The sequence below is a fragment of the Xenia sp. Carnegie-2017 genome, unplaced genomic scaffold (assembly GCF_021976095.1).
Source record: "Xenia sp. Carnegie-2017 unplaced genomic scaffold, XeniaSp_v1 HiC_scaffold_14, whole genome shotgun sequence".
NCBI classification, from domain to species: Eukaryota; Metazoa; Cnidaria; class Anthozoa; order Malacalcyonacea; family Xeniidae; genus Xenia; species Xenia sp. Carnegie-2017.
The window spans coordinates 6,789,664-6,816,645 of NW_025813447.1; the positions used below are offsets into that span (position 1 = coordinate 6,789,664).

General features: G+C 31.2%; 2 protein-coding genes and 1 long non-coding RNA gene across 3 annotated transcripts; 1 reads left to right on the plus strand and 2 right to left on the minus strand.

Moving 5' to 3' along the window:
• Nucleotides 1–6,155: 6,155 nt before the first annotated feature.
• LOC124434869 lies at nucleotides 6,156–9,034 on the minus strand. Its single transcript, XR_006944928.1, has 4 exons — nucleotides 8,926–9,034; nucleotides 7,869–7,935; nucleotides 7,343–7,439; nucleotides 6,156–6,185 (listed from the first exon to the last, which is right to left on the minus strand). It is a non-coding gene; the product is annotated as an uncharacterized LOC124434869 (long non-coding RNA).
• Nucleotides 9,035–10,646: 1,612 nt separating this feature from the next.
• LOC124435153 (AP-3 complex subunit mu-2-like) lies at nucleotides 10,647–12,953 on the minus strand. Its single transcript, XM_046985102.1, has 8 exons — nucleotides 12,855–12,953; nucleotides 12,219–12,233; nucleotides 12,017–12,136; nucleotides 11,784–11,854; nucleotides 11,662–11,710; nucleotides 11,467–11,523; nucleotides 11,170–11,236; nucleotides 10,647–11,068 (listed from the first exon to the last, which is right to left on the minus strand). The coding sequence occupies exons 1-8, from the start codon at nucleotides 12,951–12,953 to the stop codon at nucleotides 11,010–11,012; spliced, it is 537 nt and encodes a 178-aa protein (XP_046841058.1). The 3' UTR covers nucleotides 10,647–11,009.
• LOC124435154 (signal transducing adapter molecule 1-like) lies at nucleotides 12,880–19,061 on the plus strand. Its single transcript, XM_046985103.1, has 15 exons — nucleotides 12,880–13,434; nucleotides 13,538–13,622; nucleotides 13,877–13,958; nucleotides 14,249–14,344; nucleotides 14,854–14,933; nucleotides 15,021–15,157; nucleotides 15,430–15,467; nucleotides 16,345–16,390; nucleotides 16,543–16,555; nucleotides 17,353–17,447; nucleotides 17,671–17,708; nucleotides 17,923–18,010; nucleotides 18,252–18,369; nucleotides 18,478–18,670; nucleotides 18,918–19,061. The coding sequence occupies exons 1-15, from the start codon at nucleotides 13,392–13,394 to the stop codon at nucleotides 18,969–18,971; spliced, it is 1,206 nt and encodes a 401-aa protein (XP_046841059.1). The 5' UTR covers nucleotides 12,880–13,391; the 3' UTR covers nucleotides 18,972–19,061.
• The last annotated feature ends 7,921 nt before the right edge of the window (nucleotides 19,062–26,982 follow it).

The following is a 26,982-nucleotide window of genomic DNA, read 5'->3' on the forward strand; positions in this document are numbered from 1 at the left end:
TTTTATATATCTACTTGTATCATAAATATTCAGTCGCTCAAAGAGAGAAGATGTCTTTCAAAAGTAGAATTAATTCAATTATTCAAGATCTGAAATTTTTTTGGAAATATGATGGTCAATACTTGTTTATGACAGGTCTTCTTCATATTGGATTTTTTTTCTGTCTTCATAAAGCAACAACGTATTTGGTTGGTTCAGACCGGTAATATTGGCGTTTGTGATTAAATTTATCTCCAATTTTTTTTTGGTAAGCATATTTTAATATTTAATATTTATTAACATTATGACACTTACTTGTTTATCATCATTTTTTTAGTCCTTTTATTGTTTCTTTAATGTGGATGAAGCATTGAATCGTGACAATTTGTATCATCAATAAATTGGACTTTGGACTTTCCATATTATCATTTTTAAAAAATTGGACTTTGGACTTTCATCAATGTAATTATTTTCCATTGTATTTGAAATATATATATCTTTTTTTATAAAATCTTCTTGCTTATATATTTTATATTACTCTTATCCACTATTCTAATATATATATGTATATTATCACAGGCTCACCTTTCTCTATTTTTATGTTTACTACCGCTGACTGCCTCAAAAACGATCCCCCCGGTTTTTTTTATTATAAGATGTATTATGACTATTTTTAGACATAATACATTTTATAATAGAAAAACTTGAGCCTGCGATGATATATATATATATATTAGTTAACTACTATAAGAACCCATATCAACTAAATCCATTTGTATTTGTTCACCAAGATAGTTTACCCTTGTTAGGTCTGGTGCTGTCTCTAATAATAGGTTTTATATCTAGTGTATGTATCTTGAGATATTAACCATTCTTTAACTTGTTTTCTATTAACATCTGCCTTCTTCTGGCTAACAAATTACGTACGTTCTGCTAGTTGATACCCTGTTTTAGGATCATAATAAATATCTCTTAAACTTTTCTCAAGTTTAATGTCTTCATCCATTTAACTTACTCAGATAACATTCAGTAGAATACTACCACCGTATAGGGTAGCCATCTTGATCTAATATATTAAATATTAGCTCGTTAAAGGCTCCTTTTATAATGTAACTTTAGATTCAATATCATTGTATTCGTATACAGTGCCAAATAACGACTGAATTGTTATTACTGGTAAAAGTTTAAGCTATATTAATTTTTCCTTCAAGGTTATAATTATAACTTAATTACAATATTAGAAGATTGCATACACTTTAATCCTCTGTTTATATCCACTCTGAAACACCATTTGTCACGATACCTTTTTTTATAGTTTTTATGGTATCATTAAAACCTAACTTTTATTTTAATAAAGTATCAAGACAATACTAATACCTAGATCCCTTATTATTAGTTTATTTTACAAGTTCCATTGTTTCTGCCATTTCAAACTTTACGTTAACAGACTCAAGAAACGTCTTAAGCATTTTAAAAGTCAGTAACCAGCATCTATATTATATTTTATAGAGCCTATTGTAAAAGCTAAGTGGCTATTTAATTTTACATTTTTATATTCCCAATACACATAAGCTTTCTTGATATATAAATATGAATAGTTAGATGTTACTATAGTTTCTTGTAAGTTAATTTTTGTACTATCTCCGTTTATAAAAAAGTAAACTTTTTCATATATAACATAGCTTATATTATATCTCAAACAAGCAAATCAAAGAAAATGCTATAAAATTAGGTGATGATGATTTAAAACATGTATCATATAAATCATGGCGAAAAACATATTAAGAAACAACTAAAACGCCTTTACATAGTCAGGATTATTTCGATCCTATGTTACATAGGTGGTCCTCAAAGTTTATTGTAAAACCTACATTTCAAAGGCCGATAAATGTCGACATTTGTAACTTCAGATTGTATGTCACAGAGAATGATTATTTTATGAGTAGTTTACCACCTATAGCAGCCCGTGGACAAGTGAAGAAATTAAAAGTAAAAGAGACAGCCGATTGGTATAAGATACAATATAAAAGTCATTTAAATTATAAAAATAAGCGTACTACGCTATGATTTGTGAGGCATATGTTTGCCAGTATTTTATCTTGATTATTGGGCTTAATCATTTAAATTATGATAAAAGTGAGAATTATACAAAGCCTTGTTAAATACCATTTTGGCATTATCAGATTCAAAATATTTTGACATCCATCGTTATTAGACAAATATGACTTTACGGAATTGAAAGCATATACCTTATAGAGGTATTTAAATTTCTCAACCACTAAAGACGGTGATGGAGGAAGCTGGTAGGGGGATATTATGTTTAATTTTCAATATTCGACTACTGATTATAGAGACTTCATTGCATATCATTCTGGAAAAGTTCAAATCGGAAAAGTTCTTTTGCAAGAGAGCATTGAAAGTTTTGTTTATACAATTCTTGGTGCCCAGGCGAATACAATATGGCAATAGTTAATCAGGGAGCTAGGAGCATGCAAACTCAAAACGTTTTTAGGAAATTAATAAAGGATACTATAGTACAGAATGTATTGACGACCGTATTGATATCTAACATGAGAAAGAGAATAAAAAACACGAATGTTATTTTAAATATGGCAATCAGTCCTGGTATGATTTTAATACCCAGCCGTATGATCATATTAGATAAAAAGATTGATGGGTATAAATAATATTTTAACATTAGCTAATAAAACTATGAAATTCGGTATTAATTCTAAATCTTATTTATGGAGTTAAAAGGAAGAACCAAAAAAGTACTACATCGAATATGCACACCTCACAACACCTAGATACTCTAGATGAAGTGCATAAAAACCAACTATACATAAACATACAAAAATTATATTAAATAATCCCATGAAACAGATATGATTACTTTACTCGGTATATCAACTATCATCATTCATATTAGTTAAATATGTTTTATATTATAATATGAAAAAAAAGTTCTGGATTTAATCATATTTCAGTGAGTTGAGTCAAGAGATTTGAAAAGCTTAAAAGTTGTATTACTATCACAAGATGTATACTTGTTATAAATGGAAGTATAATAAATTAAAAGAAAATTAGACTATCATTAAACATGGGAAGTATTTTTCTAGTCTCGACTGGTGGTATTGCGTGATATAATCATAAACCGATAGTTATAGCCACCCTGAGTGGTCCTAGGTGCTTTAGTTCAAGGTTATATGGTTGAATTAATAATAACTTAGAAATGTGTAAATTTGCATATTCAACTTATAAAAAAATACTATCAGAGATAAGATCTTATTTAAGAGGATTAGCTTATGATGAAGTATAATGTTTTGACATTATCAGACATAAAAGTTATTGATGATATTATAATTGACTTTTGTCATCCTATAAATGGTATCATGGGTAAATATAACAAAAAATATAAATGATCTGTTAGTTATCTATAAGATTATCTGTGAGTTATCTACAAGATTATCTGTGAGTTATCTGTGAGTTATCTATAAGTTATCTGTGAGTTATCTGTGAACAAAATCTACAGTATTATATATAACATGTCTGAAAAAAACCTAAAGATAACTACAATTTAAGAAAAGAAAAAGACCCTGCTAGAGAGTCGAAGCTGGGAAACGCTTGGCTGCTATATCAGAAAGCTTCTAAAGAAAAAAAAAGATGCGAGATAGGATTGAATTAGAAAATAAAAGAAAATTGAGGATATAGCTGAATATTACAGTTCTTATTTGAGCAGTTGGAATGATAACCGCTATTGCTAGCCTCTATTACACGGAAAGATGATAAAAGACAGAAAATTAACAAACGATAAAAGCGAGAGAAGAAACAACTGGTGAAAAACATGTTTTGATACAAAAATAAAAATTATAATTTAGACTCATTTGAATAAAATATTTCCTATTATATATGAGTAATACTATGACTAAGAAACAATTTATGAATAGAAGCTTTTGATTCAGTGCTTGTGACAACAACTGCTGTAGGTCTTTCTATGGCGTCTAAAACTACTAGGTCAAAATTAACAGACACAAACTGTATCAAAGATTTTGCTAAACTAGTTATTGCTTTACAGCATCAACAATGCTAGTTAAATATACTCAAGACAAAAATGGATTCCTGAAAATCCAAGTTAAATCTGTATAAATATATATGTGTTATTACTAGTGGATTATCAACATCTTTAGGAGGTTGTTAACAGTTAGGTTTTTCCCTAGCAGGCTGGCTATTTATAAACTTGATAAAAACGGTTATGCTGGAAATTAAAAAAGTACAACAAGGCTATAGAGGACCTATCTAAGGCTAAAGAGGCATTCTATGAAAATGAAGTCAAGCAGCATGATAAATTCAACAGCTAAGACAAAGAACTTCAATATGCTGATAATGATATAGAACTTACAAATAAAGCTTTAGATGCATGAAAAGTAAAAACAATACATTACAACAGTTAACATTTAAATTTCGTTAAATGACTTTTACAAAGAATCTAAGAATATGAAAATTATCAATCTATTACAATGATAGTTTGGATTGGTATTATATTTGGATATTTATTATATAAAACTACTTAAAAGATATAATATTATATTATATTATATTATATATTGTAATAAATTGATTCATAAAGAGTTAGAAAGTTTTTGGTTATATAAATTGTTGCTTTTAATAAAAAGATATGTGATAGTTATATTAATAGTTCTGTTAAGACATACTTATGTTGCAAAAATCAGAAATTATTTCAGATAACAATAAAATGAATGTTTGTTGCACTGTGGTTCTGTTCACTCATATAAAATAGTTAATGAATGGATACCAGAGATTTGGAAATGTCAAAGATCCAGTTCATTCAAAGGAAAAAAATGGTTTATAATAAAATTAGTTGTTAACTTTTGAATATGTTGAGAAATTGACAAATGATTTTATAAGGTTGTTAGTACTATGATTAAACATAAATTAATTAATAAAAAAAATGTTAGTATGTATAACTATTATATAATACGTTTAGCTAGTAGGAGGGGTATACAATTAAAACACCCTGTTAGAGATATGAAAAATAGAAAGACAAAGATGATTTTTGATGATAGATTATTTGGTGAAGTATATAAAATCCTTGAGTGGGATAAAGATATCGACTGTACTTATTATAACAATTGGGTCCAGTTGAAGAAATAAAAAATTTACTATTATATATGAATCTTAAAGATCTATTAAAAAAGATTAGAAATTTTATTCTATGTTGTAAAAAACTAGTTATAATATAGAAGGTGCTTTGAAGGATTTTGAAAAAACATTGTATAAAACAAAAGATAATTTAAACGCACCTTAAGAAAAATAATATATATAGTAATTATACATAATGGTAAAAGTTATAAAACACAAAGATGTATATAAATATAAAGAAAATAAAATTAGTTTAGATTTATTAAATATATTAATGGAAGAAAAAAACATGTACATTAAATCTTAAAAATATTTAAAAAGATATAGTTAATGCCTAAGTAATTTATACGGCAATGTTTAATGATGTGCATTTGACACATACCTATGGCCTTGACGTGGGATGTATGGAATGTTGCGTCCAACCATTTTCTGCAAATGTTGTTGAACTCCATGGGATGTATGGAATGTTGCGTCCAACCATTTCCTGCAAATGTTGTTGAAGTCTAGGGTTATGCCTGGCAACAAGATTTGATATTTGGATAAAGTTTCCCTCTTGCTTTTCATTATGCCCTCTGAAAGCTAGCTGTTGACGTGCCAATGTTCTTGCGATGTCTAAAAGGATCTTTATGGCTTCTTGGTTTCGCAAAATTGTTTTCTTATTCTTGTATTCTTACTTCTCTTAACTTCTTTTCGAAAAAGCATTACATCGACGTTTTCATATTGCATGCAAAGTGTGCCAAATCACTCTAAGCAATTTCATTGGGATTCGAATGTATTGTATCTTTCCTATTTTTATCTTTACCAACGCTTCTCATCTTATCCATGATCAATTATTTCCGCCCAGTAATCAATTAGTTGTTTTCGATGGTATGTCAATTTTTCTACTTCCTGAACACTGCCCTGCCACTTGACGGCAATATGCCCTGCAAAAACACTGTTTTCAACAATTGGGGGTGTCACACCCCCACATTTCCCCAACAGTTACGCCCCTGACCAAAACAATATGCTCTTGTCAGTCTTGTGTCGTTGAATTCGTAAATTAATGACTAAAAATAAAAGGTACAAGATACTAAATAATAAACACGACTCTCCGATATTCTGAAACGTACGAGCCAGTGCCAGACACATTTTGAAGAACGGGAGAACACGTTGCCATGATGTCATTATACTTGAAATTTGAGTAGTTTTACGTAATTATAAAGTTAAGTGCGTAAGTTTAAGTAGCGCGTTTGAGTAAGTGTAGGATTGGCTATTTCCTCTATTGCTAATACATACTTTATATCACAATACCACATGTAATACTTTTAAACCGTAATTGTGATATATACGTCTCATTGTGGTTAAAAACGCAACAAAAAAACTCCCAATTCCATGGAAGTACTGTATAGTAATCCCATTTATATTTTTTTATTTTTCCCGATAGAATTGCTCATTATTATACGTATCATCGGAGGATTTGTACATAGAAGTAACTCCGATGAGTTTGTAGATCATGAAAATTCAATCAAACTTCAAATGTGTCCAGATTTTTGTAATCCGGAGAAACTTTTATCTTTTATGTATAAATATATATATATAAATTGGGACATTTGCTCTAACTCGTGTCTAATAAATATTTGAGCAAAACTACACATGCATAAACAAACATGCGTCAATACCGAAACATTGCTTTGAAAGAATCCTCCTTTTATTGACGGAATTTGTGATAAGTAATCATTTTCTAGAGGAAGAAAAACCAAACAAAATAAAGTACCATTTTTTTAATATAGAGAGTATATGAGGTTGACCAGGATCAAAAATTTTAAAATGTCTCGTAGTACAAAACCCTCAGTGCAGTCCAATCTTAATTCGTATGTACCTTCCAAATAGAGAGGTACCCACACGTCACAATGCATTGTAAATTGCAACTTACATGACAAACTTATTATAAACCACAAAGTTCAGGTCTACAGCGCGATGAATCTGTGTCAAAAGAGAATCACAAGACGCACCAAGAATTAAATTCTTATAATCTGTTGGCCTTAGTTAGATAGTATACGGAAAATGCGCATGATTAAATCTTTGGAAGCTTCAAAAGATATTCATTTGATAAAAGTTGCATTTAATCTATTCGAGATTGCAAAAATACAGCATAGATAATTGGTTAATGATAAACTATCTCAAAAGGTTGATTCTTCTAATTCTCATCAATAAGATGCTTTACCTTTATGAAATAAACTTATCAGCCTATAACTCTTAGTATTGAAGTCATTTCCAAGCATATTCTTTTTCATAAGAAAACTTGCATTCGTGTGCTCTTCCTGCCAAGTATATAATACCACACTTGTCATGTATACACGTTAACAAAGTAAAAACCTATGTTATTGCCTTGTTTTATGGAAAACGAAATTCTGCATTTGACTGGAGAATAAAAACTGTACAAGAAATACACCAATTATTATGAAATGGTTTAAGTTTGAATTGTTATTGCCTAAATAATCTTCACTTTGATTCAGGTGAGTTGCAAAGAACTATCCTGTTAAAAATATAATCTGAAGATTTGTACTCGGAAAATAGACATATAAATAAGGAAGAAAGACAGGCTTTATGTGATCACATTCAATTTTTGACACAATGAATTTTCTAATGAATGAAAAATTCCGCAAAATTCAACCTAACGTTTTAGAGCAGTTGGTTTTTAATATTCACTATTGATGAAAGTACAATACAACTAAGTCTGCAAAACTTACAAAAAATTCTCCGGTCTTCAAGTAATTAAATACTATTGACGTCTTCAGCGTTTTTACTACCGTCTGACTACAAGGATCAAAACAACAAGAATGACTTGTTTTGCAAGTTCTCATACCTACATAAATTTTCTAAATTTGAGAAGATCACAGCACGATATAGTGACCTGGTGACCCTTAATGGCGGAGATTGGTGGAGCTTTGAAAGGGCGTAGATTAAATTTCAGACGCGAATAATTTGTCTTTGGTGTGAGACGAATGTGTCTTTGGTGTGAGAACATTAGAGACAAGTACATCAGAGGAAACACAAAAAAACAGTCGGTTATTCATCAGATACATCACCATAAATTTCGTTCAAACAGCGAAACAGAAAAGATAAATATTTCTTTTTCTAAACCATTAAACTGGAATTTACTTTCTCTTTATCGCATTTTTCATCATATTTTAGCCATATGATCTATTATTGGAAAACCGCTGCCAATATGAGTCTATGGTGAGCTCTTATAGAAGATAAATGATCATTCATTTTCTCTATGCTTTCTTACTCGTTCTTGCAATCGCTTTGTAAACGCTTGTCTATTAACAAATTATTAAACGTTTCATAACTGTAGAAAATAAAAAGTATTACGAGAAAAATTACTAATTTGGATATGCTGATTGAATGGAATAGACCAAGCAGTGGCTAATAAAATAAACATCAAATCCATTTCATTTGAACAAATAAATTCACGTGACGCATAACTATATGAAGGTCTATTCACTCGTCATAGACAATCTTGAAAACTTGTTCTCAACGAGATTTAGTCCCAACGACATGTGGATTATTTGTGTTTAAAAACGCAACAAAAAAACTCCCAATTCCATGAAATTACTGTATAGTTATCGCATTTATATTTTTTATATTTTTCCTAGTAAAATTGTTCACTGTTATACGTATCATCGGAGGATTTGTACATAGAACTTCGATGAGTTTGGAGAAGATCATGAAAATTCAAACTATGAATGTGTCGCGTTTTTTTCATATTGACAATACACCCCACCCAGGATTGAAAAAACTTACACGTAATTCTCTTGTTTTCAAGTGCTGCAATAACTTAATTTTTTTCAACATTTTTACTTCTGTTAGAAAAAAAAAATGAAAGAAAAAAGACGATGAAAATTTAGGACTGAATTTAGCCATAAGAGACTATGATCAAAATGCTATTGTTCAAATTAAATAAAGAAGTGTATGCAACTGTGGTTAGTTATCAACAACCCAGGTTGAAATTTTGACAGTAAATATGCCTATGACTCACCAGAGAAAAATAGCTACGAATTTCTCTTATAATGTTAAAAGGGTAAAATGCACTTTCATGTTAACTACTGACTTCTATACGATTATTAAAGCTTTAAGATATTAAAACAATGAAAATATGAGTAAAAATGCAATGGTAACAATTAAACAACAAATGATAGAATTTACGCAATTTTGACATAACAACTTGGTGGAAAAATATGACGCTTTCTTCACATTTTAAAAACTTTACAGTTTTTCGATATTTTAAGTCCTTTCGTTTTGAACATAATTTTTGTGACTATAGTGTTGATAATTAAATAGATAGTTCAAAAGTATCTTCGTTTGTCAAGATAAATTAAAAAACGGTCGGAAATAAATAAACAGGTAAGAAATTTTCTCATAATTTATTTTAGATTTGATCTTAAATTAAAATTCAATTTTCTCAGGGGCTTTTTATAGTTCTTGTAAATAAATGGGATAAATCTTGACAATAGTTCTGGTTCGAGAACATGGTTAATTATAACATAAATTGGACTCCAAATTCATCGTAGATTAAAAATGAACACCAATTTGTACAACAAACCGTGCAAAGAAGTGTACCCCTACATACACAACAAACCATTACCAAAGTGTACTTCATACACAACAAACCATGCAAAGTGTACTGCTACATCAAACCACATTCAAAAGTGTACCCCCTACATACACAACAAATCATGCAGTGTACCCTTATGTATACATCAATCATCATTGTTACTCCACTTACACAACAAACCATTACAAAATTAACACATATGTATTACTGCATCCAAACTATGCAAAGTGTAACCCTACATACACATCAAACCATGCAAACTGTGTCCCAACCTCTCATGTACATCCAGTCTACCGACTTTTCATATCCAAAGCGGCAAATGAATATATTTTGAAGAATTAGCAAAAGAAAGAATGCTACCGATGAAAAGCAGAAAGGGAACAGGTTTCTAAAATTTCTGATAATTTTCATTTTGAGCTGTTGCATGTTTATGATTAAGGAGAATTGATAAATAAATGTATCAGAGGAAGTTATGTTAACTTTGTATCATTAGAAACGTTTGGTTTGGGAATTATTTTAGTATATCATCCAATTATAACTGGTTTTCATATACGTTACTCAGTAAAACCACTTACGAATTCAGTTGGTGTTTCTTGAAGGTGGAACATCCTTTTTAAAGATATCTGAAATATAAACAATGGAAATTAGTTACAAAGAAGAAAATAAAAGATTATGGAGATATGCATTAATTCTTTTCATAAAAAAAAAACAGAAAATAAACAAAGATTATGATAAGAAGCAGTAAACTACAGAAACCAACACACAGCAAGAATCTGACGACAAGTAACATAAGACGAAATGAAACGAGCAGTTTCATAAAAGATCAGAGCGATTCTCCATCACCACGTTGTTTAACACTATGTTAGGAAATCAAGATCTTTAAAGGTGAATACAAAGTGGAAGAGGATAGTATCAATTACCAGAAAAGAGAATACAATTTAAGAATATAACCACAGTGATAGCGACCAGTGAAGATCGACCTTACTTTGTGACCAAGGAATGGTTACTGGGAAGATCGACCTTACTTTACTTCGTGAGCAAAAAATGTTGTGACGGGAGATCTTGATTTGAATGCAAAAAATTTGAAAATATTTTCTTGAAACACATGGCAAGACGTCTGTAAATCAACTGAGACGGCAAAAATTAAAAGAAAAACACATTTTACTTACATTTCCTTTAATGATAGGTGACGATGTCTGAGATTGTGTTTTACCGATCCAAATTGTTTAATGCAACGTTAGATTCATATAACCACGTGATGGTGAGAATTTCCTCATGAACCTACCTCCCATGAAAGCTCCTTTTCGATTGGATCAAATGTATAGGTACCAACTGAAAACATGGAACACAAGTCATAAATGTTGATGGGAAACGTCAATGAAGAGCAATGAAACATCAGACTGTAATGTTTAATAGTTTATGAGCGTTTTTACCGTTTGTAGACAAGTTAAGGTTGAGAACTTGTTTAGGAAATGGAACAGTCACGTCAACATTCTCGATCTAAATAAAATAAGGAAACAAAGAGTGAAAACACTTTGAAAAAGTTAATGTATACAATATTTGACTTGGTATGATTAGGTTAGGACGATATAGTTAGTTTTATACAAAATGCTTTGAGATAACACGTATGAAAAAAATGGGCTAGTTTAGGTGATATCTTTAAGCTAATACAGTAAATGCAAGAAGATGCAACAGCAGTTTAATAAATTGACATGATTATAAATACATACATTTTTACCCATAACTGGTTTTGAACTTATCAACAATTCAAATGTTCCACTTCCACCCTGAAACAACCAAGTAAAAGACGATCACCGCATCAATGTTTTGAACAGTCGCACAAATTAAAAAGCAGCAAAATCAAACACTTTAATTTATTTCAATCAATAAAAAATATTTTAACATAATTTCAACAGTTGATAAACCTCTTGAAACAAGACACGAGGCTTTGCAAACAATGGTAGCATATTTACTCTAAACAAAAAAACAAAAAATACCATCAAAATAGACAATTTTATCATAAAAATATAACTGCTAAAACACCCACCCGGTTGCCACGTTATATGATATTAAACGAAAAGGACCATCCGGGGGGACGAATGACAAAATTCTTTCAGACTAAAATACACAGACATTTGAAGTAGTCGCGTTCAAACGCAGTTTTAGTGCAAGATTGAAAGAAAAGTGTTCAATGTAAAAAGACAATTGTTATTAGTCCTATTAAGAATAATGTCGACTTCGACCAGAGACAATCCATATTCAACATTCACACTTACGTACCTCCCATCTTCTGAAGCGAAGACAAGGATGAAAACTGACATCTTCAAGGAATGAGGATTTGTAAAACACATCTTGAGATCTATAATTAATACAAATCTTAATGTCTTCTGGAGAAGTAGCCTGAACATAAAAGATGATATTTAATTTGTTTAGGAGCATTTTCGTCATACAAATATAACATGAAAACCGTTGATGAAAGTACCTTAAAACTTCTCAACTAAACAAGCACAAACAACAATATACACATAAATTCATTTACCTTTCCCTGAGCTTCGAAGAAATAATCACAAACAGAGCGTCCCAAAACACTTCTCCAATGTTTTTCCAGAAATATATCCCTAAATGTACATGAAAAACAACATATGACCTAGTGACTCACAGTCACCCATTTGGTGTAAAGTTGTGATAACTAAACAATTGAGGAAGCTGAAATCATCAAAATGGCATCATCTAACTGACTTCAAAACTATTAAAATTACAGATATCAGGTAATATCTAAAGATTTTTATGACATTCTCTATTTTTTCGGGGTATTAATTCTGTCACAAGATACTTCTCATAATCTACCTTCACTGGCTTCTGACATTGTTCAGACTTTCATTTAATATCTTACTGAAACTAATCTCATTTTACCTCATTCAAATAATTGTAAAGTACTTCTCACAATAATCACAAGCTGATACGTACAAAACCAACAGAAGAGCTTTGAGAGCGAACAAATATAAAAGTAATAAAACCAATATATACTGTCAGTTAACTACCTACAATCTCACTTAAAATCACGTAATTCATCAAATTTTCACCCATCAAGGAATTCTTTTTGAATATCAGTTCATACCTTATGAGTCGGATCCATCTCTTGTACTCGTCGTTCTGCTTTGTAGCGCTTGGAAAAGCGAAGAACTTGCAAGTGTTGCCCTCCGACGAATGGCCACATGTAGGAGCAAAACAGTAAACCATTTTGCTCGTTTGACCCGCGTCCTTTACACTTCTTCGACGAAAGTTGATCCCTTGGATGATCCTTTAACCTTTCCTGTTTTTTTTTACTGTCTTTTGTGGGATTACACTGGATAATTAAAGCTTTAGACAAAACAAAACAATGTCCAAAGCGCTAGCATAAGATATTTTGTTTAGAACTGCATTTTTTTATCGCCATGGTAACGTGACGTCACACTTAAGGACTCTATTGACGTTGTAATTGTAATTTTTATCTCATATCAATAAAATCAAATTCAACGGAGCAAAAAAGAGAGCGTATTTATTATGTAATTGTGCTTTACTTTTAAATAATACTAGAACATTTACATTTTGCGGCTTGTTGAAGAAAAAATAGAGCGTAGAGAAAGAGAAAGAAGAACTTTCTCGTTTATATACTATGCCTTTCTATTCAAAGAGTTCGCCATTAGACGAAATTGTCGGTGAGTTGTGTAATACCAGATACAATGATTTGTTCATATATTTGTAACCTGATTCATATTCTAACCTTTTTATCGTCTGTGTTACTAATTGTCTTGTTCGTAGAAAAAGCAACTTCGGAAAGGAATCTTACTGAGAATTGGAGAGAAATAATGAATGTATGCGACAGAGTCTCACGTTCTTCCTCCGGGTAAAAATAAAAACTCTTTATAATATAATACTCAAAAGTTTACTCTCAAATACATTTTCAATTTTATGTCTAAAATCTTGCTTTAAAACTTCTACCGGGGAAAAAAATAATGTGTGTGTTTTTATATGTGTGTGAAAATCTTGTTTTGTGAATTTATGTGAAGTAAAACTGTCTTATGTCAAAATGACGAAATTATATTTCCTGTGTCATGATGACGAAGTTTAATGGCCCTGTCTTATGTTTGTATTCTCTAGGCCTAAAGATGGTTTGAATTCCATTTTGAAAAGAGTTGACAATCATAATCCAAAAGTGTCTTTACAAGCACTACGGTTAGCTGTTGGTTCTATAACCATTTGAAATTGAAGCAATTATTTTGAATTTTCTTCTTATGGTCATTGTTATGAATTTGACCACCATTTCAATTGCTTTTAGAGTATAAAAATATTTTTAAAACTGTATTTAGTATTGGGAAAAAATTATTATTTCAGGGTTTTACTTATTGCATTGTGTTGATATATTCATGGTATAATACAAGTAAAGGTGAAAATGAGAGCTAGTGGTTTATCATCCTGGCATTCATACAATGAATTGTAGCCATTTTCAAAACTTTAATTTTCATTTCATAGCTTCTTGATGCTTGTGTCAACAACTGTGGAAAACATTTTTATACTGAAGTATGTTCAAGAGACTTTGTTGGTGAAGTAAGAAATCTCCTGAGAAAGGTAGAATTTATGTTTATTTTGAATTTATTTTCTCTGCACATTCAACTATGTTGATTCATCAAGTAGAAGACTATCAAGTAAATGGCTTGAACCGAGCATCATTACATGTTTGTAATGTAGATTGACCAGGTTGGTATAGTCCTGAGAAGGACTGTTTTTGTTATTCTTGGACTTTCACAACCTTAGTGGTGTCATCTTATTGACTCTGAAGCAGTGCTGAACCAACGATCTAAATTTACAAACATAGAATACTATCATTTGTATATTAAATAAACTGTATTGTAATCAACAATGAACTTATAGTCAGCACATCTTACTCAAAATAATCAAACCTTGATTGTTTCAAATTTTTTTGTTTGCATGCAAACAATTGTCATGTTTTTGTTGTAATTGGAGCTGCAAATGTATTTTTTATGCAACTAGACCACTTGTATTTCTAATTATGTTCTTTGCCAAATCATATTTATCATTATTTATCCATAATAGTAAACATTGATGTTTTTTTTTAGATCCACCGATTGGCAGCATTGAAATTGAAGGGCATGATTAAGGAATGGGTAAAAATGTTCAAGAATGACCCACAGTTAAGGTATTTTGTTTTGTCAAAAGATAATTTATTAAAATTGTTTGCATCAAAATTGTTTTATACTTCTGCATGGATCGATTATTTTTATAGTTTGATTCCAACATTATATGAAGAATTGAAAAGAGAGAAAGAGGAATTTCCTCAAACTCTAGCTGCCAACATTACTTTATCGTCCCTGCCAGCAAAGGAAACTGCCACATCAGCAGAAGAGCATGACTTAGCTTTAGGTACGTGTCTTTATTTCTACGTCATCTTTAACTTGGTGTAGTGAGTTATCTTTAGGTTTAGAGTTGGCATTAGTTTTGGGATTAAGGTTTGGGTTAGAGCTAGTGGAAACATTTAAACTTTCATTTTTTATCCATGAATTGTTTGAATGATGGTGGGTTTAAAAGTTATTTTTATTTATGTTTTTAACATCCTTAGCTTCCACAAAATTTTTTAGTTTTTTTTATTTAAGTTGATTCTAAGTATCATTTGTTTTTCATGTTTATTTTTTCAGCCATTCAAATGTCTTTGCATGAAGCCAACTCAAGTCAGGTAAATTTTGTTCTACTTTGAATTTTTTGACTGCAAAATACTATTATAGAAAGCAATTGACACTTATAATATAAAATATGTGCTTTTTATGAAGTGTGAATTGCGTTGTATTTACATGTTACTTCCCAAAGTTGTTGTAGTAATGAATATTTTATGTATGAATTATTGTATTGTATTTGACAATGTCTATTATTCCAGTATAACAATGTCTATAACTCCAGTATAACAATGTCTATAACTCCAGTATTCTAATGTCTATAACTCCAGTATAACAATGTCTATAACTCCAGTATAACAATGTCTATAACTCCAGTATAACAATGTCTATAACTCCAGTATAACAATGTCTATAACTCCAGTATAACAATGTCTATAACTCCAGTATACAATGTCTATAACTCCAGTATGATAATGTCTATAACTCCAGTATAACAATGTCTATAACTCCAGTATAACAATGTCTATAACTCCAGTATAATAATGTCTATAACTCCAGTATGATAATGTCTATAACTCCAGTATAATAATGTCTATAACTCCAGTATAACAATGTCTATAACTTCAGTATAACAATGTCTATAACTCCAGTATAACAATGTCTATAACTCCAGTATAACAATGTCTATAACTCCAGTATAACAATGTCTATAACTCCAGTATAACAATGTCTATAACTCCAGTATAACAATGTCTATAACTCCAGTATGATAATGTCTATAACTCCAGTATGATAATGTCTATAACTCCAGTATAACAATGTCTATAACTCCAGTATAACAATGTCTATAACTTCAGTATAACAATGTCTATAACTCCAGTATAATAATGTCTATAATTCCAGTATGACTGGATTGTAAACTTCACATTTTCATTTCAGTCAAAAACTCCAAGTTTATATCCATCAGTTCAAGCTACTTCTCAATCATAATTCAATGGTTTGTTCAACTTTACTATAAGAATGTTTACGGAAATAATGTTGCTCATGTCATTTATTTCAGCCTGTGCAAAAGTGTCATTATATGAATTTAATGCAGGAGAGGATAACAAGTAACTTCAAAATAGCGATGTTATATAGTCACAGATAACAGGTAAATGTTTAATGTAAACTTGCAGATAATCATAAATTGCAGCATCAGACTGTGAAGATCATCATGGATTGTTTGCTTCACGATAAAGATCATCATGGATTGTTTAGCTTCAGACGATAAAGATCATAATGGATTGTTCTGCTTTAGACTGTAAAGACCATCATAAATAGTTTAGCTTCAGACAGTAAAGATCATCATAGATAGTTTAGCTTCAGACTATAGAGATCATCATAGATTGTGCACCTTCAGACTGTAAAGACCATCATAAATAGTTTAGCTTCCGACAGTAAAGATCATCATAGATAGTTTAGCTTCAGACTGTAGATCATCATAGATTGTGCAGCTTCAGACTGTAAAGACCATCATAAATAGTTTAGCTTCAGACTATAGAGATCATCATAGATTGTGCAGCTTCAGACTGTAAAGACCATCATAAATAGTTTAGCTTCAGACAGTAAAGATCAATTCATCATAGATAGTTTAGCTTCAGACTATAGAGATCATCATAGATTGTGCAGCTTCAGAGAGTAAAGATCATCATAGATAGTTTAGCTTCAGACTATAAAGATCATCATAGATTGTGCAGCTTCAGACTGTAAAGATCATCATAGATAGTTTAGCTTCAGACTATAGAGATCATCATAGATTGTGCAGTTTCAGACTGTAAATACCATATCTCAAGTTTTTGTTTAAAAAAGATGTACCATGTATGTTATTTGTGAGAACTCACCTTTCAAAAAGCTGTTCAAACTTAATGAATGAATGCCATTAGATTATTTTACTGTTTTATTTTGTAGTGATGCCAACTGGTGGAAAGGCGAAGTCAATGGAAGATCTGGATTGTTCCCAACGAACTTCGTCACAACTAACATGACACCGGATCCAAAGCAAGGTACATACTTTTTGAAGCGTTTTCTTCTTTTATAACAAAGCTCATGGTGTTTGTATTGAAAAATAAGCGAAAAGTTAGCTTTTCTGAACAAGATTCAATCAAAAGATTTGATGGTAGGTTATCTGTCTGTATATTTAACAAAACTCCAATCAATAACTTATTAATATATCTTTTTTTCAAAACATTTTGATGAGTCTTTTTACGATTGTCGATATTTATATAGCATCTGCATCGATTACCCAACCAGTTGCAATTGATGAAGTAAGTAAAATGGTCAATCAACATTTACATTTTTTGAAATTTGCATGTAAACCTTGTTTGAGTCTTAATTAGCAATTTTTCTTGTGTTTGGTACGAAGTGTCTCGTGAAATTCGCAAACTTTGTATACTCCATGCAATTTAAATTTTTACAACAGGATTAATGGTTTTAATCGGTTGAACTGTTTGTTAAAACGAGTTTATTTTTTTTCCTTAGGAAAAAATAAAACAATGCTTAGTGATGTTGAAGAACGCTAATGTTGAAGAAGAGGACGATGATGAAGAAACATTAATAGAATTGGAAGGTTGGTTTTGATGTCATAATAGCCGTTTATTTACTTTCATTACACTCAATTTTCTACTCCAGAAATAAACACTTTCAGACTCTATTGTTTCATACAGTTGTTGGATTTTGAAAAGTTTGATTTTGAACAGCTAAGAAATTTATGGAATGAGACTTCGCGTGTGTCATCAATTCTTTTTTGATGCATTTTTAATCTGTTATACTTTCTTAAAGTTACTCACTATTTGCGTTATTATTTGTAGAAACATGTAGAAAGATGGCCCCACTTATCGCTGATAAAATTCAAGTGATCCAAAAAAAATACGATGAATTGACTGATATAAATGTTAGTTTCCTGCAGGCCATGAGCAAGTATCAAAAGTAAGCGATTCAACTACAGGAGGATTTTTTAATTGTTGCCATTGTCTTCATTCAAGAATAAACAACAGAGAATGAGAGTTGCAATAAGATAAACCTGTTGTTGTTTAGCATGCTGAATGAACCTCTTCCTGTGCGTCAGTCGTTTTCCAATGTTGCTTCAATACCACAAAATAATCATTATACACAACAAGTCGTGAACAATCCCGCCTTGCTTAGATCTTACATGACTGGACACCCATCAGCGAGCTATAGCCCCGGACCTTCACACCCCGGACTTACACAGATTGTAGCAGATGGCACGGTGAGTTAATATGGATTCGTCTATTGACTCTGATAGTGGAATTTCAATGTAAAACGTTTATGTTACTCGAGAAGTAAGGCGTATTTTGATTTAGTCCTGATTTTTTCATAACATAAGCTTGAATTGTATAAGAACTCGGTAGATCACTCCTAACCCTGGCGTACTTACCTATAGCCTGCTTAGTAGTTCTATTTTTATTTATTTGTGTTTACTTTTTGCAAAAACAATTGAAACTTCTATTTTACAGTACCAAGATGGAAAGAAGTTCCTGAACACAACTTTTACCTTAGGATATCCTTAAATTAAAAAAAAATAATTCAGAATCTCTTTTACCTTAGAATATCCTTAAATTAAAAATAAATAATTCAGAGTCCTCGATTTGGTAAAGATATTTTCGAAAGTCGTTGCATTTTTTAATTTTTTAATACCTGTTTTCATCGACTTTTTGTTAACATATCGGATGGCGCAATAATTTCCTTTTTCAAAAGTGGAAGTGAAATTGTAATTTGAAATGTCATAACTTTGATGTAACCTACAAAAACATGGTGTTTTTTAGCGTCACATGACTTCGTTAATATCATACGTACACCCATGACAATGTGAAAGGATTTTAATAGAAAAGAAAATCGTAAAAGTGAAACATTCATGAGAAGAAAACCATGCATGTTGTGTGAGATCAGATTAACTGCTTTCGATAGAAAAAACATCGTTTGTTCTTGATTCATTGAAAAAGCTTTTTGGTTTTAATTTTGATAATGCGTTTAGTAATTTTTTTGCGTTAGTCGTGCTTCGGGTGTATTCGATGTCTTAATTACTCGTCCTTGACTTTATTCAAAATATGTCCTTCAAAGTCCGTGAAAAGTCTCAATACTATTGCTTTGTGCAAACGCAATTTTCATTTTTAGACATCGTTTATGATGCTGTTTCGAAGTTAAATAAACAGGACAAAACTTTCTCGCCTCCTATATCGACATATGTAGCCACTTTTTTTACATTAATCTCGCGGTCTTGTTACAGGGACCGCGAAAGCTTTTAGTTTTTTATTTTTGTGAGGAAATTAAGGCACCGTAAATTTGCTTCCTCCTCTCTTTTTCCTCGTTAAACACGCATTCGCTATGTTTGCAAGCTCAAGATGGAAAATATTGCGCGGTTATAACCCCCATTTGCTTTGTAGTCCATGCGTCAACCTCTAATGATTACTCACTGCACCAATGGGAAGCATCCTGAATTAGTTATTCACCGATACGATATCGCCGTATCGGCTTTAAAATAGAATTATCGGTATCGCTATTTTTCTTGCCCATAATATCGATATTTAGACATTTCATTGAAATAGAAATACAATTGAAGTAAATCATTGCTCAATAATACTAAATATATTTTAGAAAACAATTTTTGTTAAATTAATGCTACTTAAACTTTGTTAGTTCCACACGTTCCACATGATGCTGATTTCCATTGATTATTGTGCTGTAAAATATGGCTGTAGTGTAAATAAACACTTTGAATTTTATACTTTTTTTATCAAACGAACACTCACTGGTGAGCAAAGAGTGGCATACTTTATCATTTTTAAGTTTCGTAAAATATCGGTATCGGCACAATATCGGTTAATCGGTATATCGGTAAAATCCTATATCGGTGCATCACTACACTGAATTTTTACTCATGCTCTGCAGATATTGCGACACGTTTTGTTAGCGGTTAGCGGTTGCGTTCGATGTATTTTAGTTGAATAGTAGGACCACTTTGTTAACTCAAGTAATCGCATGTAAAGTTTTGTTCGAGCACTTATCACGCAATGGTGTTTAAACCATACTTTCACCAAAGCATATCATATAATCAAATTGATTGGATTGTGTACTTTGTTCTGTAACAATTTAATCATGTTCTAAAAGTCAAGATATTGTTTTAAATCTATCAGCAACATTCAAAAATATTTTAACGATCTTTTTGTGAGATCTTAAGTTATAAATGTTAATCTTAATTTTAAATTTTATGATTTAAGTTATTATTAAAATCCTATAGTAAAATTCAAGATGTTGCATTCAAGAAATGAACTATAGTCAATATTTATATAAATTATAATAAATATATAATTATAGTAAATAATTATTTATATATATATATATATATATATTTCTATAATAATGTTTATTTACTATGGTCTTTTATTAAGACTATAGTTCATTTGTTGAAAACGACTCATCAAAGAAATGCATACTGTTACGAATGTCCCGACTAATAATAAAATGGCCGCTTTTGGTTCAATTTCTCGTAACAAAAGGAGTAAAACCTTGTGGAGAAGTTGTTGTCAATTCTTAAGATATTTATTTAATATACTAATATTTTGATATAAACGTTATAATATAAATGTTTAAATGTTCAAACGTATCTAAGACAACTGCTTTCAGAAACTCTTTCGTTGATGGATTGGATATATATCTGGATTCTTTGGTTATCTTCGTAAATAGTTCGTTTTCTTTTACATGAGGCTTTCTTCTGATGTGAACTTCTACTAAGCACCAACATAACTACAACTTTCGATTCTCGGCTTATATGTGATTGCACAATGACGTACGATTAACCGCTTGTGCGTAAACTGTGGTCAGTTGATTAACCATGTCCTGTACGTTGTTTGTGGTCAGTAGGTAGGTTGACTACGTCCTATACGTAAGCTTTTCCTGTTATTGTGGTTAACATACACATGCATGTATGAGTAAGGCATTTTACAAAGAGCACTAAAATAAATTTAAGTATATAACAATAATAACTGTAATTTACATTATTATGGATTATCATGTAACACCCTTCCCCTTAACAAAAAGAAAGATTAAGAAGCTTTCTTTAAGATAATAATGTTCTAAGGTCGTGAGAGACAGTCAGCGATGAAGTTGTCTCTACTTTAAACACAAATATTTCAACATGAGTAAAGTTTAAACTATAAGAAAATCGCTTCTATAAACATGAGTAAAGTTTAAACTATAAGAAAAAGTAAAGTCGCTTCCTAAGTCAAAAGTTCAACAGACGTTTTGCTGGATTTTAACACGAATATTTCAACATGAGTAAAGTTTAAACTATAAGAAGAGACGCATAAACACATAAATTAGATGTTTTTACATCACTATATCAATAGTTTTCTCTTGTGCCAAAGAGAAGTAATTATAAAGTTTGAGCGCTTCTACAAGGTATTTATAAAAACAACTAATATTTGAAATACCATCGATCAATTTTCTCTAAAAGCGATTGTCTCTCCAAGTTTAGTCACGCTATGAAAATTTCAGAACTTTATGATCATTTTATTTCTTTGGAAACCTATTGTTTTTCATTGAGAGTCTTTCACTGATCACAGAAAGTTTAAGAAAATCAATTGTGTTTCAATGTGCACCGTGAATGTTTAACGACATCAAAACTTAATGTTCTAAAGCTATTCATCCGACATCACTATTTACTTAATAAAAACTTAAACAGAGAAAAACAATTTAACTTTGTGTTTTGCATTAGCCTGTACAAACGTGCGTGTATCTGAGCTACATGAATTATATCAATCAAAGATAATTTGCAAATGAATCATATGAATACATGTTAGAGAAAAATTTACAACCTTTTCATGAAGTTGTCTGTTTCGCATAACTATTATTTACAAAAGAACTAAAGATGTTTTGTGTTTGTACTCGCTTATGCAAACCTTGAAAAACAAGTGAAAAAGAACTCTCTAGCTGGTGCAAACTGTCAACTTTCAGTTGTAAAGCTTTGCACTAACATTGTCTCCGTTCAAATATCACTTTCGTTTTGCTCAACCCTGTACAACAATTAAGCATCTTTCATTTCCAAATCCCATCCTATATTCAGTCTTTGCAATCCTCTCGTTTAAATTTTTTCATTGGATTGTGCAAGAGGTGAGGTGTGACCTTTCCTTACTAATTATCAATATACCAACAATTAAATTTCTTATTTTATCTTCTGTGTCCATAATATCCATTCATATTATCCATAATGTCAATTCGTGTCCTTTATTGCAGAAGCACAGACTGTCGTTGATATATATTTAAATTACGACTGTGAATTCGCTGTCGAATATCTTTCAAAAGATTGATCAATGATTTGTCTAAAAAGTTGCTTAAGGACGTCAAGCTCTATTGAATTGGGAGCGACGCAGTAAGTTGATAGATATGTTTCAAACTGTTTAGTTCTCTACATTTTCTTGTTCATATCTATACCACTCGAAAAGGACTGGAACGTAGTCTATTATTATGAAAGAACTGGGACATAGTCTATCAACATGAAGGGTAGAGAACATGTCTCTAATTTTTTATTGCTAGAACAATGCTGATTATAATACATCTTTTATCACGTTTTATATGAATAGTATCAATAATGTTGTTTTTATGATTTTCCAAGGTTCAGAACGCAGTATTCGTGTCAAAGGTCTGGAATGTCTCGTTTATTCTTAAATGTATATGGTAGAATGGAGCAGGATCTTTACTTTAAACCTGATTCTCAGGTGGCCGATAATTTTGGTGGTTTTAACATCTTTATGAAACTGAAGAAACTCGCATGTGGCGAATATAAACAATATTGTTATACATTTCGATAACTTATCGCTTTATGATCCATTGTACTTCTCTTTTCGATATCGGCTACACTGAAGAATGTCTCCATCAAGATTCCATCTTTCTATACTCTGTATCCTATTTATCGAAGGTGCTCCATTTTCTTATACACACGTTAATGTTCTTAATCATAACTAGTTGTTCGACAATTGTAGTTAACCTCTCAGGATCTAGTTATCCATGGTTATCTTTTACCCTTGCTGGTCACTTGGTGGATCAAGGCTAAAATCTTAATGTTTATAGTTACTGATTATTGACTCATGCTACCTCAATGTTCTAGTCTATCTGCAATAAAATCTATACTATCTTCCCCGATAATCTAGGCTATCTGTTAATGATCTATGCTAACCTCTTAATGATCCATGCAATCCCTTATTGATCTCCAAATCATCATAGTTGTTATAAATACTTTCTGTTTAATCTCTTTCATATAAATTTCCTGACAAGATCTGGTTGATGATGCACCAACAATTTCTCGAAAGGAAGCGCAAGGAGAAACAGGGGGAGCACGGTGAATTATAATCTAAAAACGGGGGTAGTCCCTTGTCTCAAATTACAAAAACCATCGATAATGCTGATTTGAAGTCTTAAACAGAAGAGGAGACGAGAGAAGAGAAAAGGAATTTAATTGTAAGTTTGGTCAACAATTTGTTTATCTTTGTACTTTTATTCAATTTACGATTTACTTTAAGATTTAACAAGAATCCATCAAAGGTATGGAATTGCTTCAATCTGAAGGTCTCCTTCGTGAGATATCCCACTTAAATTTTCTCAATTCTTACATACGATGATACACTAGACAAGGTGATGAGTCATTTTAGAATCCCATTTATATCCCTTACAATCCCTTTATTTTATTATACACTTACAAAATGATGGTCATTTAAGACCATCTATATACAATCATATGTTTCATTTCACATGATGTCGTCTTCTTTTCAATAAAGTTTTCATTTTACAATGCATTTGCACGCTATCTTTAAAAGGGCACGCCAGTTATTTTAGTTTTTATTCTCAAATAGATTTTTGGATAAATAATACAAATGCCGTTTACAGAATTTGAATAACTTTTCGTTTTAGTTATCTTTCGGCAAGATGTGAATAAAACCTAAATTTCAACGTTTTGTAAAAAATGTCGAGAGCTCTAATCCGTGGCATGGGACTTACTTGTGACGTCATTTAAGGAACACAGACTGACTTCCAATACAACTTACACTTGAATGTTTTTTATGCAGTGCGGTGTTTGAAATTAAATGAGATATGATCTTCGCACTTAGCTGGACAATTTAAGCAATCGTCTCAGGACCTGAAAAAATCAGGTGACTCAACGGGATTCGAACCCATGACCTCTGCGGTGCCGGTGCAGTGCTCTGACCACTGAGCTATGAAGTCACACAGTGGTGAGCAGGTCAATATTGTTGGGCTCATGTTATCTCGTGAAATGAATGTCATATGAATGTTGTTTATGCAGTGCGGTGTTTGAAATTAAATGAGATATGATCTTCGCACTTAGCTGGACAATTTAAGCAATCGTCTCAGGACCTGAAAAAATCAGGTGACTCAACGGGATTCGAACCCATGACCTCTGCGGTGCCGGTGCAGTGCTCTGACCATTGAGTTCTATAATAACTGGAGCGGCTATCTCAAGTGCGGCCTTAGATATCTGGTGACGCCAAAAAAATGGCGGATTTCGTCCGTTGCCGCTGAGATTTACCGAAATTGACCGCTTTTCCGAAAATTTCACAATTTCCCACTCCCTCCTGAGGAAAGAGTGAAGAAAATGTATGTGTGTATTTGGGATTCGGCAAGCAATTTTTTGATGAAAATCACGATAAAAACCTACAATTCGTAACAGCGAGTCAACATAGCTTTCCAGTTATCGGCTCCTACGAGGATGTATTTATAACTATCGATGAAAGAGCTATATGTCGGCTACACATCTATGAATGCAGATATGCGTCGTTTTCTTACCAGCGTCAAACTTGTTTGATCGATTAAACTCTTTAGTCTGTACAAAAAAGTATATCATAGTTCATCTCCACAGTGGTTCACGAGAGAGAAGTTAGCTTATTTGTTATCACTGCTATTTTGCTTCTTTTTACTTGTTTCTTTAAAAAAGTAAATATTAAATCTCTGGATATTTACGTATTTTCTGTAATTGAGTTTCATATTAAATTTCAAAAAGACTCAAGTCTGCATAGGTTTGGTAAATGAAAACAAACAATATTGTATAGAAATTACTTTAAGTAACCTTTTTGTGATGTTCTGAAGTGCAACTGCATCAAATACTTGTAAAGTTGTAGCACATTTTGATTTTGTTGTATTGATATATAAATTGGGCAAAATGCAAATAATCATCAAAACACTTATGCTTCCAATGGTGTTTATAATTCATTTTTAGTTTTAATACTTCTACCCTTATTTTCACTTTGTTTTGTTTTCCTATATTTTCAATATAAGTGCACAATTTGAATGATTAAAACAGTTTTCACTTCAATAATAAATTTCATAAGCAGTTGGTAGTGCATTTTGTTCTCTGAGTATCCACATTTGGTGTTTTCTTCATACATGAATGATGAAATGCATATGGATATGTCATAACAAGGCAATAAAACCAAATGAATTAAATACCTATAGTGTACTTTTATGCTAGAAGCTTAACAGCTTTCTAGAAATTATAAAGTTATTGGATTATATTACCTCTATATCATCAATCTCATGAAAAGAAATAAGAAGCAAAATATTTGTAGAAAAGCTTTGAAAAGTGAAAACATTTATTTAAAAAAGCAGCAATGATGCATATGATAAATCCCCATTCTGTACTCTAATAGGTAAATAAGCTCAAACTGTTTCTTAAAGAAATATAAGAAATATATAAGAAATATACAGTACAGTAAATTTAAAGGTTTCATCACTGAATCTTTAATGCTTCAGTATAGTGCATTAGATATTAGTAACATTTAAACAACACTCAACTAAAATATTTTGATAAAGATATGCCATGATTTAAACATTATGTTATATAAAACCCAATGGCTTATTCAGTTTAATGCTTCACATCTGCATCAAGTCATCATCAATCTCAGTACAAATGTTTACATAGACACAAACTTTATGGCCTTTCCATTTTATATGTTGTGAATTGACATTTAATTAAGCATCAAAAACACACAACCTTCTTGCCATCTTTTTGGTTCATGAACTTCAACTTCAAAGCATTCAAGGCATCATTAGTGAATCCATTGTCTCCATCCATAGAATTTGACCATGATCAAATTAAATAACTCTGGATAAGGCAGACAATAAATCAATTATCTTTACAGCATTATCATTTTTAAGACTCTGCCTGATCAATAACATCTTCCAGTCATCTTTACTTGGTCTTCCCTGCATGTTGTCAGCAAATACAACATAACAAGCTCTGCTCCAAATCATGGGTACTGTTGGGGCTGATCATTTCTTCTTGATACTTTTCACAGAGCAAAATGTGTGCAGGGTCTTTTGCTTTAGGGAAACTATTTTGCAAATAGATAGGTAAATTTACGATTTCATGCATTAACAAATGACAGAAAAGTATGCAGAAATTTATAGACAAAACAGGAAAACATCAGTATATTTGGCGTTCAAGTCAGTCTTAAAAATACGATCTTTAATATGTATTTTATGGCTTTTCAAGTGCATGTATAATTGCTTTTCAAT

Excerpts from the sequence above, each read along its gene's own strand:
- LOC124435153 (XM_046985102.1), bottom strand. The coding sequence starts at position 12,953 with ATGTGGCCATTCGTCGGAGGGCAACACTTGCAAGTTCTTCGCTTTTCC. Across the intron at positions 11,855-12,016 it reads TTCGCTTCAGAAGATGGGAG|TCTGAAAGAATTTTGTCATT; the intron begins GTACGTAAGTGT and ends TGTGTATTTTAG. Across the intron at positions 11,237-11,466 it reads AACCAGTTATGGGTAAAAAT|ATCGAGAATGTTGACGTGAC; the intron begins GTATGTATTTAT and ends TATTTTATTTAG.
- LOC124435154 (XM_046985103.1), top strand. The coding sequence starts at position 13,392 with ATGCCTTTCTATTCAAAGAGTTCGCCATTAGACGAAATTGTCG. Across the intron at positions 13,959-14,248 it reads TACAAGCACTACGGTTAGCT|CTTCTTGATGCTTGTGTCAA; the intron begins GTTGGTTCTATA and ends TTCATTTCATAG. Across the intron at positions 14,934-15,020 it reads AAGAATGACCCACAGTTAAG|TTTGATTCCAACATTATATG; the intron begins GTATTTTGTTTT and ends TTATTTTTATAG.